The 21,840-nt window shown below is 41.5% G+C and overlaps 1 protein-coding gene and 1 pseudogene across 4 annotated transcripts in view; both read right to left on the bottom strand.

Annotated features, from left to right (window-relative positions):
• Positions 1 to 61: 61 nt before the first annotated feature.
• LOC102285268 (zinc finger protein 701-like) overlaps positions 62 to 21,840 on the bottom strand; it is a 31,681-nt gene continuing 9,902 nt past the window's right edge. For 3 of the 4 annotated variants that reach the window (XM_070366993.1, XM_070366995.1, XM_070366994.1), the window contains exons 4-5: positions 6,637 to 6,703; positions 4,270 to 4,785 (exon numbers count right to left, since the gene is read on the bottom strand). In XM_070366993.1, coding sequence (XP_070223094.1) covers positions 4,652 to 4,785; positions 6,637 to 6,703 — 201 coding nt within the window. In that variant the 3' untranslated portion in view covers positions 4,270 to 4,651. Of the gene's footprint in view, positions 1,228 to 4,269; positions 4,786 to 6,636; positions 6,704 to 21,840 lie in introns of those variants that run through there. The other variant, XM_070366996.1, reaches the window with a different exon arrangement.
• On the bottom strand, positions 7,509 to 20,500 carry LOC138987030 (zinc finger protein 665-like; annotated as a pseudogene).

Here is a 21,840-nt window from a genome sequence, read left to right as displayed (position 1 = left end):
GTTACAGCCTTTTTCATCTGTTGCATGTGAAAAAAATCAATGCCTTCGTATTGTGGTGTTAGTTGCCCTTGAGCATAAACATTTCCTAACACAGGAAAGGCAAAAAGATCATCGGCCTCAGAGACTTGAGATTGCAAAGCCAGTAAACCAGAAAGCCTTTGTCGTGAAGGAGAATGAGTGGATCATCTGTTTTCATAAATATAAGTGTGTGTTAGGGACTTATCATTGTCATCAAAAGAAGCATTGTTGGCTTTAGTGTCAAAGAGAGCATCAGAAGAATCATCGTCAGATTACTTTTGTCCTCTAATTGAGGGGACCTTCAGTTTCGTGCCCGTTACAAGAGGAGGAGGAGGAGTGCTTGGGACAGCCAGAGCAGGGATTGTGGGAAAGTTTTGAAACATTTTATGTTTCTGTAATTGGGCCTTCTGTAAAGTCTTATCATCTAATTTATATTCGTATAATGAGCATTCCGCTTGTAGACAAATACCAGGGGGGCTAGAACTGCCTTGAAATGGCAAGATCACGGCTTTAATGAGGGCCCACAAGGGCCAGAAATTTATTGGAATATTTTCTCCCCATCTTGCAGCTTGTTCAACATTTTCTTTAACCCAGTTCCAAATTTCTAAATTGAAACTGCCTTCATCAGGGAACCAGGGATTATATTTAACCACTGTTTGGAGACAAGGCTCTATCTGTTAACACAAAACTGAAAGTCCTTGAACCTTAAATAAATGATAAAGCAGAAAAGTGGTGGGGCTTTCCAGCCATTTGTCCTATAACCCTGCACTTACCGACCTCCATAGGTCCTAACAGTCACTCCATCCGCTTGCCTAGGGCATTCACTAGGTCCCTGTTCAGGCGCCACTTGTCACGGTCTTTGTAGACGGGGACCTGGGGACTGGAGTCAACGAGAAGAAGGACGCAGGGAACCCAGGTCTCGAGTGAAACAAGGGTGCTTTATTTGCAGAAACGCATATTTCTATATCTTCATACAGGGCAGCTTTAGGCAGTAAAATAATTGAGGAAAAACAAAGCCAAGCAAATAACAATCTTCAAAGGGCCAGAAAGCATTCCAAAGCCTGAAGAAGAGGGGCATAACTGAATAGATTACCTTTAAGTAAAAGGTCACTGGAGGGAGTCACTGAAAGGAGTGCAAGCAGGTGCCCTTTCTCATGATCTCAGTCCTGAGAACTGCGTGAAGCTTTGCTGATTCCTAATTTCCAGGAACTGGTAAGGAATAAGAGTTCTTGAGAAACGGGACACACAAAAAGAAAATAACATATTGGATCCCTTAAAGTTGAACGTCCCCTGACACAGAGCAATTATTTTGAACATCAAATTTGATTGGAACCAGGATAATATGTGTATGTGTATGTGTATGAATCACATTTAACAGCTGTCATTACCATTTGCTACTGTTGTATTCAAAGAACTACATTGTGAATGTATCAAGGTTTCCTGTTTCCGTGAATAAAATATAAACACTTCTGAAACAGCCCTGGATGAATTGTGTTTATTCCATCAACAGTTTTATCTCACTTCAGTACTTTATAACAGCAGCTAAGAAGGCAGCATTAGGCTCTCAGGTTTAAATAAATATAGAACAATTTCTTGTCACCATGGAATCAAACAACATGAAATTTGGAGGTTACATAGTCAAAATTTTTAACTAAAGTTACTCTCTTTACACTCTATAGCAGAGCATTCATGTGACTGTAATCCAAATAGCACAGCAGTGCATTTTAGACTGACTTCCATTAATGTGCAAAAATTGCATCAAATAAACTTGAAGGTTTAATTTGCTTTTTCTTTTTTTTTTTATTTTTGGCTGTGCTGTTGCTGCGTGTAAGCTTTCTCTAGTTGCTGTGAGTGTTGGCTTTTCTTGTTGGGGAGCACAGTCTCTAGATGCGAGGACTCAGTAGTTGCAGCTCACAGGCTCTAAAGCATGGACTCAGTAGCTGCAGCACATGCTGTTAATTGCCCTGTGGTATGTGGAATCTTCTCAGACCAAGGATGGAACCTGTATCCTCTGCATTGAAAGGCAGATTCTTAACCACTGAACCATTGGGGAAGTCCCTAATTAGCTTTATTGAATGATTGATGCATTGGGCAGAATTCAACCTGGTAAATGGGTGTACCAAGGAGCCTGACACAGTGGACAGTCTCAGGATGTTGAGGGTATTTTCATGTGCATTTTGATTATGTATCTATTACAGATTTTTGGCTTGTCCTTACTATGAAGTTTTTATTTAGATATGGGCTCTTGATGTTTCTTAGACTTGGGTGACTGTTTCCTTTCCCAGGTTAGAGTGGTTTCAGCTGTTTTCTCCTCCTAAGATCTTTCCTGTCTTCTTCTGGGACTCCTACAGGGCAAATACTAATGGCTTCTTATCCCAGAGATCTCTTTAAATGTCCTGCTTTTATTATTTTTTATTCTGTTCAGTAGTGGTGATTTTCAGTGCTTTTTCTTCTAGCTCACTGATGTGTTTTCTGCCTCATTTAGCCTGTTCTGATTCATTTTAGTTTCTGTTTTTTGGGGTTTTGTGTTTTTGTTTGTTTGTTTGTTTGTTTTCATTTACTATATTCCTCAGTTCTGTTTCGTTGGTTGTTATATTTTCTAAGTCTTCGCTAAAGACTTCTCATTTCTCAGGTCGTGCATTCTTCTCCCAAGTTCTTTGGTCATGTTTACTACCATTACTCTGAACTCTTTCAGGTAGATTGTCTATCTCCACGTTACTTAGTTCTTCTGGGGTTTTGTCTTGTTCTTCCCTCTGAAACATATCCCTCTGTCACCTCGTTTTGTGTAAATTTCTACTTGTACTTTAATCTATCTGGTAGTGTAGTTACGTTTCTTGACCTTGGAGAAGTGGCCCCCTGCAGGAGATATCCCAGGCATCCTTCTCCCGATCCAAGGGCCATAAGACATCTAATCCCAGGGTGGTGTCCATGTGTATTTGCGGACTCGGTTTTCAAGCTGTGGGACTCTACTTTTCTTTCTTTTGGTGGCCGCCCTCTAATGTGAAGAGCTGATTTATTGGAAAAGACCCTGATGCTGGGAAAGATTGAGGACAGGAGGAAAAGGGGGCGACAGAGGACTAGAGGTTTGGATGACATCACCAACTCAATGGATATGAGTTTGAGCAAACTCCAGGAGATGTTGAAGGACAGGGAAGCCTGGCGTGCTGCAGTCCATCAGGTCACAAAGAGTCGAACACGACTGAGTGGCTGAACAACAACACTGCTGGGTGAGGCTGGTCTGGAGGCTTGTGCCTGCACAGTGGTGGTTAGAACTGGGTCTTCACACTTTTGTGGTTAGAGTTTGTCGAAAGGCATGTGTACAGGAAGCCTTTGGACATCCTGTCTGCTGATGGTTAGGGTCGCATCCTGGCCCTTTCATCCTTTGGCCTTAGGGGTCCCATTTCTGTAGCCTACAGGTTCTGAGTGGAGCCAGTGTCAGGCCAAGATGGAGACCTCATGCAGAGGAGTGCTCTCTCATAGTTCTGCCTTCAGGATCTGTGTCCCCTCGGTGAGCCACAGCCCACCCCCTACCCCCCGGGGATCCTTCAAGACCAGCAGGCAGCTCTCACCATCCAGGATCCTAGCAAAAGATTGTGTTTTGCCCTTCATCTCAGCTTCCCCTCAGTGTGCATGAGGCTTCGTCTGCACCTGTTAAGAGTGAAGTCTCTGTTTTCCCCATTCCTGTCAGACTCCTGCAGTCAGGGCCCACTGGTCTTCAGACGTAAATGTTAAAGATCTCTTTGGCCTTATTCATTGATTCATGGGTTGGTCAGCATCCCACCTGGTAAATAAACATGTGCTCCCAGAAGCTGTCCTCTTTACACCAAGGTATGTATGAATCAGTGGGTTGTTTTCAAACTTTTGTGACCTGAATATGCTCATAAATGCCATGATGTGTACAAAGTAGATGCAGCATAAACACGAAGAAGCTGAGTTTCTTTAGGGGTGGGGTTCACTTCCATGAAAAAACTGAAATGGCAAAATGGTGAAATGAAATGTTTAATTTGGGAGTTGGCTGTGATCAGGTGCTTGAAAGTCAAGTGAGTAGAGCTGCACAAGAACACAGTGAAGGGAATGACTATGGATTCCAACTGTATTTTGTGACAGGGAACTAGTCTCCAGTGCCAGATGTCTGCAAGTCATCCTGCTGTTTCTCAGTGTTGTGTTCACATTCAGAGCGTGAAGATCTTGCAGAGAAAGTGAGATGTGTTCTTTGTTCCCAACTGAAAATACTTTCTTTGATAACTGGTGTTAAGTTGTACTCAAATTCACTTTTATATCACAGTTTGGAAGTCCCTGTTTTAATGCTTTATGCATGCAATCTTTTTGAATTTGAACTCCAAAATAAGTACTGATGTTCTTTCTCATTTCCCAGATGAATGAACTTGAATGCAACAAAAATCACCCCATCCCAGGAAGTGACTGAATCGGAGCTTGAATCTACGTTGTCTTGCCTCAAAAATCTCTTCACCATGTTGTTACACTGAGGCCCAGGTTGTTGGCATGGCTACCGTAATTCTTGTTGCAGTTGACAGGGCCGAGGTGCAGGCAGGCACAAAGCGTGGGACGAGTCACCTTGTCCCAGTTGTATTTCTGGGGGAACAGCTGAGGGGAGGCTCCCTGAGGTGGCACCTCAGGCAGCAGACCAAGTGCAGGTGGACTCTGCATATAGTAATTCTGAGACAGTAGGGCCATCCACCAGCTCTGTGCCCACAAAAATCAAACGATGATGGTCAGTTAGGATGACCTCAGTGTATTTACAAAGATCTGTTGGAATAACAGAAAAACCTGAATAAACTGTTCGGTCAATCCAATAAATATCTGTGTCCAGTGGGCTGCCTCCAAGAAAAAGACAAGGCATAAACATTTCATTAATGTATTTAGACTGTTTTTTTAAGACCTAATTCTGTTGCATAGTTTAGTCTGTAGAATAGTGAAAATGTAACTTTTATATGCACCATGTGTGTGTGTGTGCTAAGGCACTTCAGTTGTGCCTGACTCCTTGTGACCCTATGGACTGTAGCCCCCCCAGGCTCCTCTGTCCATCGGATTCTCCAGGCAAGAATACTGGAGTGGATTGCTATGCTCTCCTCAAGGGTATGTTGCTGACCTAGGGATCAAACTGTTCTTTACCACTAGCATCACCATGACCCAGTGGTAAGTGCCTTGTTGTGGTAGTCCGGAAACGAACCCACAATATCTCCAGACCATGTCTATAGTTTTATTTCATCAGTGTTGCCAATGAATGTTTAAATAAGATGTAGGCACACTGATTACCATATAATCCCAGAAGAGAGATTATCCAAGGTGAAGTTGTATTTGTTTAGGCAAGAGTGGTTCATTCTGATTGATAGAGAAGACACATTTCCTTTTAGCCAAGAACAAGTGTAAATTGGTGCCAACTACTGAAATAATTGGACAAGATTGTGGTTGCTGAGGTTTAGAAGAGAAACATAAGAGATAAAACACTTTAGAGTAACAATAATTTACTATTAGAAATCATATCATTATTAACGGAGGACTAAAAGAGAAACTCTTGGCAGAACTCTATTAACTTTGCCCTGCTTCATTCCATACTCCAAGGCCAAATTTGCCTGTTACTCCAGGTGTTTCTTGACTTCCTACTTTTGCATTCCAGTCCCCTATAATGAAAAGGACATCTTTTTTGGGTGTTACTTCTAGAAGGTTTTGTAGGTCTTCATGGAACTGTTCAACTTCAGCTTCTTCAGCCTTACTGGTTGGGGCATAGACTTGGATTACCGTGATATTGAATGGTTTGCCTTGGAAACGAACAGAGATCATTCTGTCGTTTTTGAGATTGCATCCAAGTACTGCATTTTGGACTCTTTTGTTGACTATGATGGCTACTCCATTTCTTCTAAGGGATTCCTACCACATTAGTAGATATAATGGTCATCTGAGTTAAATTGACCCATTCCAGTCCATCTTAGTTCACTGACTCCTAGAATGTTGAGGTTCACTCTTGCCATCTCCTATTTGATCACTTCCAATTTGCCTTGATTCATGGACCTAACATTCCAGGTTCCTATGCAATATTGCTCTTTACAGCATTGAACCTTGCTTCTATCACCAGTCCCATCCACAACTGGGTATTGTTTTTTCTTTGGCTGCATCCCTTCATTCTTTCTGAAGTTATTTCTCCACTGATCTCCAGTAGCATATTGGGCACCTACCGACCCAGGGAGATCCTCTTTCAGTGTCTTATCTTCTTGCCTTTTCATACTGTTCATGGGGTTCTCAAGGCAAGAATACTGAAGTGGTTTGCCATTCCCTTCTCCAGTTGACCACATTCTGTCAGACCTCTCCACCATGACCCGCCCATCTTGGGTTGCCCCACATGGCATGGCTTAGTTTCATTGAGTTAGACAAGGCTGTGGTCCGTGTGATCAGACTGGATAGTTGTCTGTGATTGTGACTTCAGAGTGTCTGCCCTCTGATGCCCTCTCTCAGTGCCTACCATCTTTCTTGGGTTCCTCTTACCTTGGATTTAGGATATATCTTCACAGCTCCTCTAGCAAAGCGCAGCCAGTGCTCCTTACCTTGGATGTGGGGTAGCAGTTTAGGCAAAAAAAAAAAAAAAGAAAGAAAGAAACGTACCGCATGTTCTCAACAGTGACCTCAGCTCCGCAGTCATGGTTTCGGAACTTGCTGGAAACTTGCAGACCTGGGTAAAGAGGGAAGAGGAGCTGGGGGCTGGGCCTGAGCAGAAGGGTGGGGCCTGAGTAGAGGCCACTGAGAAGGGTGGGGTGTAGAGCACTCGCCAGCTTCCTGCTGAGAGGGGCAGGTGCACGTTCTTCCGTTTGGTTCCCAACATAGCTTGTCTGGGTTTAGAAACCCTTTATGGTCTTCCGTGTCTTGTTTTGCACTATTGATTCTTCCCTAGTTTAGGTAACTGTCACAGAACAATTTTAAAGTAAAAACTTAAAATTCTGTCGGATCATTACGCTGTAAATTAAGGTTTATTCTTAACAGGCGTCCTGCTGATGAGGCTGAAGGGATTCAGAGGTCTGCGAACCGAAACCTGGTGTGGTGGCGGGGCTGGGGGTTAATGTAGGGTGGTGGCTGGACCCAGAAACCCAGATATTCCTGCAATTAGAATGTAAGCAATCTAAGTAAACAACTGGATTTGTGTAGGGATGACAAACTAGAATGTGAAACACACAACTCTTACAACCAGCTACTTTCAACTAACATCTGTAAGGAGAAAAGTGTCTTGACATTCCAGTTCTTCAAGGATCAAGCTCGTTAGACACTACAGTGCCCCACCAACAGTGCAGAAAAACAGGCACCAGTCTGTGCTTTGGAGATACTGACCTTGGTACATCAGTAAGCGCCTCATGGGGCCATCCACCTCCTCAGCAAGTCCAGATAAGTTTGAGAGTCCCGTTAATACACTGCCAAGTAAAATTCAGGGTGATCAACAAATAACTGGGAGATCTGAAAACTAGGAGAAAAAGTGAAAGTGTCACTCAGTCGTGTCCAACTCTTTGTGACCCTGCCAGGCTCCTCTGAGGGCTACAGTCCATGGGGTCACAAAGAGTTGGACACGACTGAGTGGCTTTCATTTTTTCTCCTAGTGCCTAGTGGGCTACAGTAGGCTCACTGCCATAGCTATGAGAAGCCTGCACACAGCAACTACAGAGTAGCCCCCATTTGCTGGAACAAAAGAAAGCCCATGCAAGGCAAAAGATCCAGCACAGCAGAAAAACAAACAGTGAGTGATCTGTACTGACCAAGATAAGAAGCATCAGGACTCCAACCTCCAAGCAAACCTAAGCCAGCAGTATGGAATTTATACTTGGGGGTACTTAACTGGGTACTAAGGAAATTCTGCTTTAAAAATGGGAGCTGCTTTAAATTATGTCTGGCCAACATGGGAGCTCTTTTTGACATTCTAAAACTGGCTAGAGAAAGCCAGTTTTGTAAAACATCTTCTCAGAATTCACCCTAAAGGATTAAGTCCTTCTAAGACGAACCTGCATTTCTTTCCTTGTACCTTTGTGATATCAATGTTCTACCCATCCTTTTAGGCATTTTGTTCTGAGAACTTGGTCTGGAAGGTACACACAGGGTTATATTTGGCAGCCAGTCGAATAGACTGGACCAGCTCTCAGGGGAATTTGTCATAAGGGGTCCCAGCCATTAATGGTCCCTGCCATTATTTTAACCTTCCTTTTGTCTGCTTGGACAAGGGCTTTCACTTTCTTAGACTATTCTGAAGGCCGCATTCTTTGCACCCTCTTGTGGTGACCTGTCTTGTGTCTTATCGCCTTGAGGGGCTGTTGGGCTATTACTACTCAATAGCCAGATGGTGGATCCTTTAAATAAGGAAACTTTTAAGCTGCGACACTTTTAGAACTCATTAGCAACAGCTTTCGGCTTCCCAGGAGGCACTAGTAGTAAAGAATCTGCCTGCTAGTGCAGGAGACAAAAGGGCAGAGGAGCCTGGGAAGCTACAGTCCTTGGCGTTGCAAAGAGTCAGACAGGACTGAAGTGACCTAGCATGCACGTGCACGCGCACACACAAACACACACACACAGAAAGAGCTTTCTTATAGTTTTATTTGTATCTCTGAAAAGATCAAATTAAAAGGTGAATACAAAGACATATAATGGTTAACATTAAGAACCCCCATAATTTAAAACAACCAATGAAACAAATGAACAAAAAATTCAGTCTGGGAGAATTTATTTGTGGTTTCAGCTTCCCCTCAGTGGATCTCACAGGTGCTTATACAAACATTAGACGAGAGACTTCGCTGTAGGCCCAATGGTTAGGAATCCACCTGCCAGGGAACACGGGTTAGCTCCCTGGTCCAGGAAGACATCATATATCACAAGGCAGCTAAGTCCGAGCATCACAACTACTGAGCCCACATGACCTAGATCCGTGCTCTGCAACAAGTCACCACAATGAGAGGTCTGAGCACCACTAGAGAGCAGCCCTGAGCCCAACAAATAAGACCTGGTACGGCCAAAAATAAACAAATGAATCATCCCCACATTAAACAGACCTTAGGAGATCCAACCGGTCCATTCTAAAGGAGATCAGTCCTGGGTGTTCTTTGGAAGGCCTGATACTGAAGCTGAAACTCCAATACTTTGGCCACCTCATGCGAAGAGCTGACTCATTGGAAAAGACCCTGATGCTGGGAGGGGTTGGGGGCAGGAGGAGAAGGGGATGACAGAGGATGAGATGGCTGGATGGCATCACCAACTCGATGGACCTGAGTTTGAGTGAACTCCGGGAGTTGGTGATGGACAGGGAGCCCTGCCGTGCTGCAGTTCATGGGGTTGCAAAGAGTCAGACACGACTGAGTGACTGAACTGACTGATGCAGCTTGCAGAATGTTAGTTCCCTGACCAGAGCTTGAACTCAGGCCCTCCGAGCAGTGAAAGCACAGAAATCAAACCATTGGTTCATCAGGGAGTTGCCTGGGTGATTTATTTATAACATCATTCAGATGAGTAATGCATTACTTGCACTCACACTGTATTTGGCAAAACTGGTGTCATGGCCTTGCCTTGCTTCACAGTGGCTGAGAAATTAAGAATACACATGGCTATGTTTGTGAAGTTATCATAAAAGTGAAGGAAGTCATTACATTGGAGTGATCTTTACTGAAAATTTGTATGTGGAAATAAAAAAGAAAAAAAATTGAAGACTGTAAGAAAAAACTATTTCATGTCTTTCAAAACAAACCTAAAAGTTTATGTAATAAAAATGTAAAGTAATTTCCCAACTACAAGCCTTTATCTCTCACTTTCAGGTAGAGTGGTACAAATGACATTTCAAAAATGGGTATTTTTCATTTCCTTGCCTTGATGCTAGAATTAGAATATCTATCATTAAAATTTAAAGACTCACCTTGTTATTTGGGGCTTCCCAGCTGGCTCAGCAGTAAAGAGTCTACCTGTCAATGCAGGAGACGAAGGTTTGATTCCCAGGTCAAGAAGATCCTCTAGAGGAGGAAATGGCAACCCACTCCAGTATTCTTGCCTGGGAAATTCCACAGAGGAGACTGGCGGGATACAGTCTATGGGTCACAGAGTTGGACACGACTTCATGACTAAACAACTATATGCTTATTTTCTCTTTATGTCAAGCAATACAGAAAGAACATGAAGACACCTATTCATGGTGATGCATGGCAAGGTTCAGGCCATGTTAAAAAGGAGACAGGCCCAAGGTGGAGCCACTGCCTCCAGGAGGGCAAACAACACTTCACTGCAGTGTCTGCCTGCTTAAAAATGTGACCAGGAGTCATTGACTGAATTTCCAGGACAACAGTGCTGTAATCTGCAGGGCCAGACGCTGGCTACACCCTCCTCCTGCACACATCCCTGCATAGGACACCAGACCTGAAGCAATGTGTCTGCGAATAATTTTCTTGTCCTATTTAGTTTCTACCTATGGAAGCCTTCCATGTTGTACAGCTCCTTTGAGCACCTCTGAATGAACTAGGTAGGGTGCCGCCTGATTCATGAATCATTCAACTTCAATTAGATCTTTAAAATTTCTACATAGAAAACCCTAAAGACTCCACCAGAAAATCACTAGAACTAATCAATGATTATAGTAAAGTTGCAGGATATAAAATCAACACACAGAAATCCCTTGCATTCCTATACACTAATAATGAGAAAACAGAAAGAGAAATTAAGGAAACAATTCCATTCACCATTGCAACGGAAAGAATAAAATACTTAGGAATATATCTACCTAAAGAAACTAAAGACCTATATATAGAAAACTATAAAACACTGGTGAAAGAAATCAAAGAGGACACTAATAGATGGAGAAATATACCATGTTCATGGATTGGAAGAATCAATATAGTGAAAATGAGTATACTACCCAAAGCAATTTATAGATTCAATGCAATCCCTATCAAGCTACCAACAGTATTCTTCACAGAGCTAGAACGAATAATTTCACAATTTGTATGGAAATACAAAAAACCTCAAATAGCCAAAGCTATCTTGAGAAAGAAGAATGGAACTGGAGGAATCAACCTACCTGACTTCAGGCTCTATTACAAAGCCACAGTTATCAAGACAGTATGGTACTGGCACAAAGACAGAAATACTGATCAATGGAACAAAATAGAAAGCCAAGAGATAAATCCACGCACATATGGACACCTTATCTTTGACAAAGGAGGCAAGAATATACAATGGATTAAAGACAATCCCTTTAACAAGTGGTGCTGGGAAAACTGGTCAACCACTTGTAAAAGAATGAAACTAGAACACTTTCTAACACCATACACAAAAATAAACTCAAAATGGATTAAAGATCTCAACGTAAGACCAGAAACTATAAAACTCTTAGAGGAGAACATAGGCAAAACACTCTCCGACATACATCACAGCAGGATCCTCTATGACCCACCTCCCAGAATATTGGAAATAAAACCAAAAATAAACAAATGGGACCTAATTAAACTTAAAAGCTTCTGCACAACAAAGGAAACTATTAGCAAGGTGAAAAGGCAGCCTTCAGAATGGGAGAAAATAATAGCAAATGAAGCAACTGACAAACAACTAATCTCAAAAATATACAAGCAACTCCTGTAGCTCAATTCCAGAAAAATAAATGACCCAATCAAAAAATGGGCCAAAGAACTAAATAGACATTTCTCCAAAGAAGACATACAGATGACTAACAAACACATGAAAAGATGCTCAACATCACTCATTCTCAGAGAAATGCAAATCAAAACCACTATGAGGTACCATTTCACGCCAGTCAGAATGGCTGTGATCCAAAAGTCTACAAGCAATAAATGTTGGAGAGGGTGTGGAGAAAAGGGAACCCTCTTACACTGTTGGTGGGAATGCAAACTAGTACAGCCACTATGGAGAACAGTGTGGAGATTCCTTAAAAAACTGGAAATAGAACTGCCTTATGATCCAGCAATCCCACTGCTGGGCATACACACTGAGGAAACCAGAAGGGAAAGAGACACGTGTACCCCAATGTTCATCGCAGCACTGTTTATAATAGCCAGGACATGGAAGCAACCTAGATGCCCATCAGCAGATGAATGGATAAGAAAGCTATGATACATATACACAGTGGAGTATTACTCAGCCATTAAAAAGAATACATTTGAATCAGTTCTAATGAGGTAGATGAAACTGGAACCTATTATACAGAGTGAAGTAAGCCAGAAAGAAAAACACCAATACAGTATACTAACGCATATATATGGAATTTAGAAAGATGGTAACAATAACCCTGTATACGAGACAGCAAAAGAGACACTGATGTATAGATCAGTCTTGTGGACTCTGTGGGAGAGGGAGAGGGTGGGGAGATTTGGGAGAATGGCATTGAAACGTGTGTAATATCATGTATGAGACGAGTCGCCAGTCCAGGTTCGATGCACGATGCTGGATGCTTGGGGCTGGTGCACTGGGACGGCCCAGAGGGAAGGTATGGGGAGGGAGGAGGGAGGAGGGTTCAGGATGGGGAGCACGGGAATACCTGTGGCAGATTCATTTCAATGTTGGGCAAAACTAATACAATATTGTAAAGTTTAAAAATAAAATAAAATTTAAAAAATTTTTTCTAAGTTCAAATTTTTGTACTGTGTGTGTGTGTGTGTGTGTGTGTGTATGTATGGCGGGGGGGCGTGGGGTGCCCTACCTGGCATCTTGCAGAATCTTACTTCCCTGACCATGAATCAAACCTGTGCCCTCTGCAGTGAAGTGTGGAGTTTGAACCACTGGACAGCTGGGGAAGTCCACAATTTTTCTATTTATATATATTTTGAGTCTGAAAATGCACGCTATGGTATTTTAATTACAGCTGTCTGAATGTTCTGAAGCAGAGTAACTCAAGTGCAAATTATGAATATGTAATTCCCAAATTGCGTGATCTCTGGTTCCACTGTGGAAAGCAATTCTCATAGATTATTTCAGCCCCAAGAGCCTAACACTGCATTGTTATTATATGTTACAAAATACTGAGGTCAGATAAAACCCTGTTGGTGGGAAGAACATGATTCATCTGGGGTTGTGGAGAAAGTGATTACATTTTATGAATCAAGAGGACATCCATGATACATTCGGAATAAAACAATAGCAAATGGTAATGGCAACAGTTAAATGTCAATCATACACATACTATTTGATTTCTTTTGATTAAATTTCCACTCAGATAACTGCTCTCTCGATGGTCAGATGGTATAGCACCCAGCCCTACAACACGCTGTAGTCTGTGTATGGAAGGGCGCCCTGAAAAAACATGATAAGTTATGGCACAGTTTTACATTATTCTCTGCCCTTATCTGATGCCAATTCACACACCAGTGAATTGAATAATGCAGTGTCCCTGTTTTCTCAGTAAAGATGGATATGAATGAACCACACTTAATCAGGTTAGGCTCTTCATCTTACTAACTCCTCTGCAGAGACCATCATTAAAGGCCTATAAGACAGCTGCAGAAGGTTTTCAAACTACTGCAGAAAAGTCATAGTGAAAGGCTGTTGCTGAACCACGAAAAGACGCCAGGATTCTTGGCCTCCGGAGGAGAAGAATTCAATCTGGGACCAGAGACAAGGCTTGATCGCTCAGAGCTTTTGTGTAATAAAGTTTTATTAAAGTATAAAGGAGACAGAGAAAGCTTCTGACATAGGCATCAGAAGGGGGCAGAAAGAGTACCCCCCTGGCTAGTCTTCAGCTGGATATATAGTCACTGCTGCTGCTAAGTCGTTTCAGTCGTGTCCAACTCTGTGCGACCCCATAGACGGCAGCCCACCAGGCTCCCCCATCCCTGGGATTCTCCAAGCAAGAACACTGGAGTGGGTTGCCATTTCCTTCTCCAATGCATGAAAGTGAAAAGTGAAAGTGAAGTTGTGTCTGACTCTTAGCGACCCCATGGATTGCAGCCCACCAGACTCCTCTATCCATGGAATTTTACAGGTAAGAGTACTGGAGTGGGGTGCCATTGCCTTCGTATATAGTCACTGCTGCTGCTAAGTCACTTCAATCATGTCCGACTCTGTGCGACCCCAGAGACGGCAGCCCACCAGGCTCTGCTGTCCCTGGGATTCTCCAGGCAAGAACACGAGTGGGTTGCCATTTCCTTCTCCAATGCATGAAAGTGAAAAGTGAAAGAGAAGTCGCTCAGTTGTGTCCAACTCTTAGTGACCCCATGGACTGCAGCCCACCAGACTTCTCCATCCATGGGATTTTCCAGGCAAGAGTACTGGAGTGGGCTGCCATTGTCACTAGCAGTCTGTTAATGAAAGAACGGAATGTCTTAAAACTCAGAATGGCACCAGGCCCCTCATCCATAAGGTGTATTTTGGGATAATCTTGGCACGACATGATTCATCCCGGGCCATAAAAGGATTGACTTGAATCTTGTAGAAAGGGCAGAATACCATACAAATAGTTTTGTTTACATAGACTGGGGGAACAACATCTGAGTATAACATACTGGTTTGTCAAGTAGGTTCTGAGCCATTAGGCAGAACCGACTTGAAGACAGAGTCTGGGGTAAATGCACAGTACATTAACATAGCTTAAGACAAACATTTCCATAAGAAAAATGCATTGGTTAACTCAAGGTTTGAGAATAGTTAACTTCAGGTGAAACCAGGTGTCATTATGGCAACACAGTATTTTAAGAGAAACCTCCTTTTAAATTTGTATAGAGAAGGAAAAAAGTATCGCTTGTTTATTTCCTCCTGCTGCTTAAAAGAGATAAAAATGTCTGACACTTGCAGCTTATTTCCTCCGTTTGGAGACCCCTGGCCTTCCTGCCTGTTACCCTCTCAATAGTAATATGGCCTTCTCAAGAAAACTCCACTAATTAAATACTTTACACACTGAAGATACTGGGCTATCTTCCTACATGTCCTTCAGTTTCAATATACACCTCATGTCATAAGTTTCAACATATTTAATGTAATTATGTTGCAATAGTATTTGTATGTATGTAATTATTCTGCAATAGTATTGGAGGTTAATGTTGGAGAACTAAAGATTTATTTATTCCTAATATGAATTGTCTGATATGTGGCCTGCTGTAAGAACTGGTCTAAAAACTTAGCAAATTCATTACATCTATAAAGATTCTCCCCAAATGAATTTCCTGGTGACTGTTGAAGACATATTGGCCTTCTTAGAAATATTTTCATATTCAGTATATCTGTTCAGTTTCTGATCTGCATAAATTACCTCATTATGCCCAAAGTGTGAATATCTGGTGAAAAAAAACTATACAACATTCATTACCTGTACAAGCTTGCTCTCCAATATAAATTCTTTCATGTTTCACAGATTTGAACTTCGGGTTAAAGTTTTACTGTGCACATTATATCTGTGTAGTTTCTCTGAAAGATGTGTAATTTGAGGTCTAGTGCACACGGAGCCTGGAGAAAGCCCATGCCCACACATTTCCATGACTCCTCTTCAGTGTGGACTCTTGTTGTCAAATGCATCCAACTCAAGGTGAAACTTTTTCCACCCCCATTGCATTTGTAAACTACTGTTCCAGTATGTTCCCCACCTTACATTTGTAAGGTGTCTCTGCATTATGAATTCTCTGATGATGTGAATGATGAGACCTGTTACTGAAGATCCGGCCACACATTACATTTATATGGTTCCCTCCATAAGAGTTACCTTATGGTCACATGATTGACTGCACTCTAAATGTATGGCTTCTCTCCAGGATGAATTTTCTCTTGCTTTGTAAGAAATGAATGCCTTCCAAAACACCTGCCACATTCATGATGTGGGTAAAATCTCAGTTCAGAATTAATTGATGGTTACTTAAGTCTGAACATAGAATCAAAGCTTTTCCACATGCAACACGTTTGTGTGGTTTTCCTCCAGTGTGACTTTTTTGAGAGTCAAACAGATGATATGCTTTACTGCATTCGTTACATTTGTAAGTTTTCACTGTAGTATGAATTCTCAGAAGATCTGAAAAGTGATTCCTGTGACTGAAAGCTTTGCACATAAATTACATGTCTATGGTTTTTCTCCTGTATGAACTGCCTAATGGTCAGTTAAGGCTGAACATGCACTAAAGGCTTTGCCACTCATTACATTTGTGAGATTCTTCTCCAGTATGAATTCTCCAATTAATTCCAAGGTGTGCAATTTGAGTAAGGCATACGTATCATATTTACATGGTTTCTCTTTTGTATGAACTCTCTGATTGACTGTAAGGACTAAACTCTGACTAAAGACTTTGCCACACTCAGGACATTTGTCAGGTTACTCTCCATTATGAATTATTTGATGAACTGAAAAGTCGGTCCTGTACCTGAAGGCTGTGTCACACAAATTACATTTATATGGTTTCTCTCCTCTGTGTATTGCTCGATGGTAAATAAAGGTTGAATGTGCACTATAAGCTTTGCCACACTCATCATATTTGTATGGTTTCTCTCCAGTATGAGTTCTGTGATGAACTGCAAAGGAAGCCCTGTACCTGAAGGCTTCGCCACATAAATTACATTTATACGGATTCTCTCCTGTGTGAACTGCTTGATGTTAAGTCTGGATGTGCACTAAAAGTTTTGCCACATTCATCACATTTATATGGTTTCTCTAAATTATGAATTCTCTGATGAGTTATAAGGCCTGAACTCTGACTGAACACTTTGCCACCCTCATTACATTTGTAATGTTTCTCTCCAGCAGGAATTCTCCGATGATTCCTAAGATATGAATTTCGACTAAAACACTGGCCACATACATCACACTGATATGGTTTCTCTCCAGTATGAATTCTCCAATGGAGTGTAAAGTAAGACTTGAGACTGAAGGCTTTACCACATAAATTACATGTATATGGTTTCTCTCCTGTATGAAGTGCTTGATGTTTACTTAAGTCTGAATGTGCACTAAAAGCTTTTCTGCACTCATCACATTTATATGGTTTCTCTCTATGGACCCTTTGATATCCAGTGAGTTCTGAGTCCTGAACAAAAGTCATGGCACACTCAGTACATTTGTAAGGTCTTCCTGTGTGTGCTTCCTGGTCTTATGCCAGTACTGAAGGGTGCATAACAGCACTCTCACATATATTAGAAATGCTGGTGCAGAAACTAGTTCTCTGAAGTGGTAAATCTGAGGTGCTACTGTTGATACTCCTCACAACTTGAATACATTCAAATGTTTTCCCTTCAGGTTGAAGTATCTGCAGTTCATCTTGAAACCTTGATCCATGCCTATTTTCAACAGGCCTATTTCCCGCTGCAATTCTACTGTACCGATCACTTTCATTAGTGAGATTTTTGATCTGGGTTATAGACATTCCTTTGTAATTTCTTTCATCATCTCTCCCCTGACAATCAAATTCATGCAAATTTTTCTGGATCTCTCTGAGGAAAATATCTGTGATTTCATGGCTTTCAGGTCTTCCCAACATCACTGTGTGAAATATTTCTGCTTTATCACTGTTTGCTTTTGTTGGTGATTTCTGGCTTATATGTGTATGAGACATTAAAGAACCATAGGTATCCTATTAATTATAATTCATAAATAAATTCTTTCATGTTCAACACATGATCTTACACCAAAAGTAGTACTCATCCTGAACAGAATTATGAATCTTCCCAGTGATGATTTTCAAAATAAAAGAAACACTAAAGGAATAGTGTTTAATAAAGAAAGAGTAATTGGGCTTCCCTGGTAGCTCAGTGGTAAAGAATCTGCCTGCCAGTGCAGGAAACATGGATTCAGTCCCTGACCTGGGAAGATCCCACATGCCATGGAGCAACTAAGCCCATGAGCTACAACTATTAAGCCTATGCTTGGGAGCCTAGGAGCTACAACTATTGAGCCCATATGCTACAACTACACAAGTCCACAACCTAGAGCCTGTGTTCCAAAATAAGAGAAGACAAGGCAATGACAGGCTCACACATCGCAACCATAGAGTAGCACCTGCTTTACACAAATAGAGAAAACCTTGTGCAGCAACAAAGACCCAGCACAGCCAAATAACTAAAATTTTTAAAAATTTAAAAAAAGTGATCACCTGTAATTCAAATTACTTTTACAGTAGGCTAGTTTCAAACACACAATGACAAAAACATTCACATAGTTCAAACCTATGTCAGCTCTCAAAGAAAAGGGTATTATGACACCATGACCCCAAAGCACACTCGAATTAGTAGTAAACATACTATTGTCTCATAATTGAGGAGGAAAAAAATACATTATACACAATATACACATATTTATACATAATTACATGCTAAAGAACAGACAGGGCTTCGCAAGTTTCTCAGTGGTAAATAATCTGCCTGCCACTACAGGAGATGCGAAAGACTAGAGTTCAGTCCCTGGATCTGGATGAATCTCTGGAGACAGAAATGACAACCCACTCCAGTATTCTTGCCTGAAAGAAATTCCATGGACAGAGAAGCCTGGAAGGCTACAGTCCATGGGGTCACAAAGAGTCAGATACCTCTGAAAGACTGAGTATGCATGCAAAGACTAGACAATATATTGTTATAGTAAATAATCCAAAAGAAACTAAATAATGAATAATGTAAAAACTAAAGAGCAGTTTCTTAAAGAGATGGGAATACCCAACTTTATTGTCTCCTGAGAAATCTATATACAGGACAAGAACCAAAAGTTAGAACTGGACATGGAACAACTAACTGGTTCAAAACTGGGAAAGCAGTATGTCAAGGCTGTATATTGTCACCCTGCTTATTTAACTTATATGCAGAGTACATCACGTAAAATGCTGGGTTGGATTAAACACAAGCTGGAATCAAGATTGGCAGGAGAAATATCAACAATCTCAGATACGGACATGAATCCACTTAAATGAAAGAGATAAAAGAGGAATTAAACAGCCTCTTGATGGGGTGCAAGAGGACAGTAAAAAAAGCTGGCTTAAAACTCAACAATCAAAACACTAAGACCATGGCATCTGGTCCTATCACTTGATGGCAAGTAGATGGGGAAAAAAAGGAAACAGTGCCAGATTTTACGTTCTTGGGCTCAAAAATCACCATGGGTGATGACTGCAGCTATGAAATTAAAAGATGCTTACTCCTTGGAAGAAAAGCTATGACATACCTAGAGAGCATATTAAAAAGCAGAGACATCACTTTTGCCAATAAATGTCCATACAGTCAAAGCTATGGTTTTTCCAGTCATCATGTATGGATGTGAGAGTCGAACGATAAAGAAGGCTGATGCCAAAGAATTGATAATTTCGGACTGTGGTGCTGGGGAAGGCTCTTGAGAGTCCCTTGGACTGCAAGGAGATAAAACCAGTCAGCCCTGAAGGAAGTCAACCCTGAATATTCATTGGAAGGGATAATGCTGAAGCTGAAGCTCTAATACTTAAGACTTCTTGATTCAAAGAACTGACTCACTGGAAAAGACCCTGATGCAGGGGAAGGTCAAGGGCAGAAGAAAAAGGGGGCAACAGAGGATGAGATGGTTGGATGGCATCACTGACTCAATGCAGATGAGTTTGAGCAAACTCAGGGAAATAGTGAAGCACAGGGAAGCCTGGCGTGCTGTAGTCCATGGGGTTGCAAAGTATCAAACATGACTTAGTGATGAACAAAAAAAAGAACAAAAGGGCAGTTTACAGTTGCACAAGAAACACAGCATTAGGAAATAAAGGATTCATTTAAAACAATTTTTTTTTGTCATACCACATTCCTTGCGGGATTTTAATTCCACGACCAGGGATTGAACCTAGGCCCAAGCAGGTAAAAGTACTGAATTCTAGCCACTGGACTGCCAGGGAATTCCCTCATATGATTTAAAACCAAAACAAAACACACTTTTATAAACATCTGTTATAAATCTATCAGTTTACTGACGTATAGGCCATTTTATGACATTAACAAGTAGTTCATACCAGTTACATTGGATAATACATTCAGAAAGACCATCATCTCTAAATTAAAAAAATTAGTAAATGAAATATTCTCTACTTACACAATAGCCATTCAATACAGCAATTCCGTTTTCTATACAACTTATCCAGTTCACTGGCCCCAACATACATGTAAAGGAACATGCTTTGGGGTTCCCTGGTGGCTCAGGGGTAAAGAATGCACCTGCCAGTGCAGGGCACATAGGTTCAAGTGCTGGTCTGGGGAGATCACACATGCCTCGGAGCAGCTAAGCCTATGCTCTAGAGCCTGGCACCTGTAACTACTGAAGCCTGGGTACCTAGAGCCCACACACTGCAACAAGAGAAGGCACGGCAGTGAGAAGCCTGTGCACTGTAACCAGAGAGTAGACCCTGCTTGCCAGAAGTACAGAGAAGCCCGAATCACAACGAAGACCCAGCACAGCCAAAAATGAATAAAAAATAAATTATTTTAAAAATGTATTCTTATCACAAGAAAGGAATATACTTTGAAAACTTACTACCCAGAGTCAGAGATAACACTGTCAGGAATAAAATGCAAATTAACAACATACATAATGTAATGTAGACAAAGGGACATGTCACAATAAGCATGACAAAAAGTTAATGTATTTTTTACCCAAAAGTAATCTTTGAGGGAAAGTCCCTGGTGCTCTAATGGCTAGGACTCTGTGCTTCCACTGTAGGGGAGCAGATTCCGTCCATGGATGGGGAACTAAGATGCAACTGCCTGTCGCATGCTGCAGCCAAAAAAAAAAAAAATTCCTGATCTTTCCTGTAAAAGAGGCAATATTCTAAACAACCTAACAGCACTAATATTCCAATTTTACAAATAAAGGCAGTAGACTCACAGAAATTATGTTTTCTCCAGAGTCTAAAGAATATCATGGCCATCCTGTATCAAAAAAGCTACTTTCTTTTGTATAGTCATAATTTCATGGCTAAAATACAGACCAAATAGTGCTCAAATTGACTGTGATAAGAGGGACAGATGGGCTGATAAGAATCTTAGATTGTCACTCTGGGGGGATGGGGGTATTGGTTTGATCAGAAGAATCTGAAGGGTAAAGAAACTTCCTACAATGGGGGCAGGAGTGGGGGAAGCTGGGCTCATCCTCCCCACTGAGAGACAGGGGAAGTTAGAAGGGGACCAGCTGATAGAGAGGGAGACAGAAGGGTTGGGAGGGGTGAAAGGCCACAAAAGGACAGAGAATGGAGAGAGAAAGGGCAGTAGGCGACACTATTGGAGCTGTGGGCTGGCTCAATAGAGAGCCGACTTAAAAAGTGAGGATTTGATCAGCTAAAATATAATTTGACATTGTAATGTGGACAATCATCCTCACTAATCGCATAATTCTGTTTCCATTTGTAACTTCTCTTCAGACAATTTTAAGTTAGCTTTATGTACTTCACAGTAGGAGAGAAGAGGATCCAGCCTCTCATCCAGCAGGGCAGATTCTTATCCTTTCTCAAGGGGTGAGAGTCACAAACATTCAGTAACTTCTAAGGGTTCAGCCCACTGAATTTAAGGTCCCACTTCTCACATAATCCAGTGAATACATCCCATTTATTAGCTAATGAGTAAAGATGAACCTTCATCTCGGAATAAAAACTTCATCAATCTTAATCTCTTCTTTTCTTACAGAGTGGCATTTTGTCTCACAAATCCTACTCACAGCACCAATTAATGTTTTGCCAAAAGTTTTCACTTTCATCTTAGGGTTAAAGGATTTGTTAATAAAATAAGCCATGTGCGCTATACAAATGAAAAAAGTGAAAGTGAAGGTGTTCACTCGTGTCTGACTCTTAGTGACCCCACGGACTGTAGCCCACCAGGCTCAACTGGCCACAAGGTTTTCAAGGCAAGAATACTGGAGTGGGTTGCCATTTCCTTCTACAGGGGATCTTCCCA

This window comes from Bos mutus, unplaced genomic scaffold (assembly GCF_027580195.1).
Source record: "Bos mutus isolate GX-2022 unplaced genomic scaffold, NWIPB_WYAK_1.1 CTG448, whole genome shotgun sequence".
Taxonomy (NCBI): Eukaryota; Metazoa; Chordata; class Mammalia; order Artiodactyla; family Bovidae; genus Bos; species Bos mutus.
This window is presented reverse-complemented; position numbering and strand designations above follow the sequence as displayed.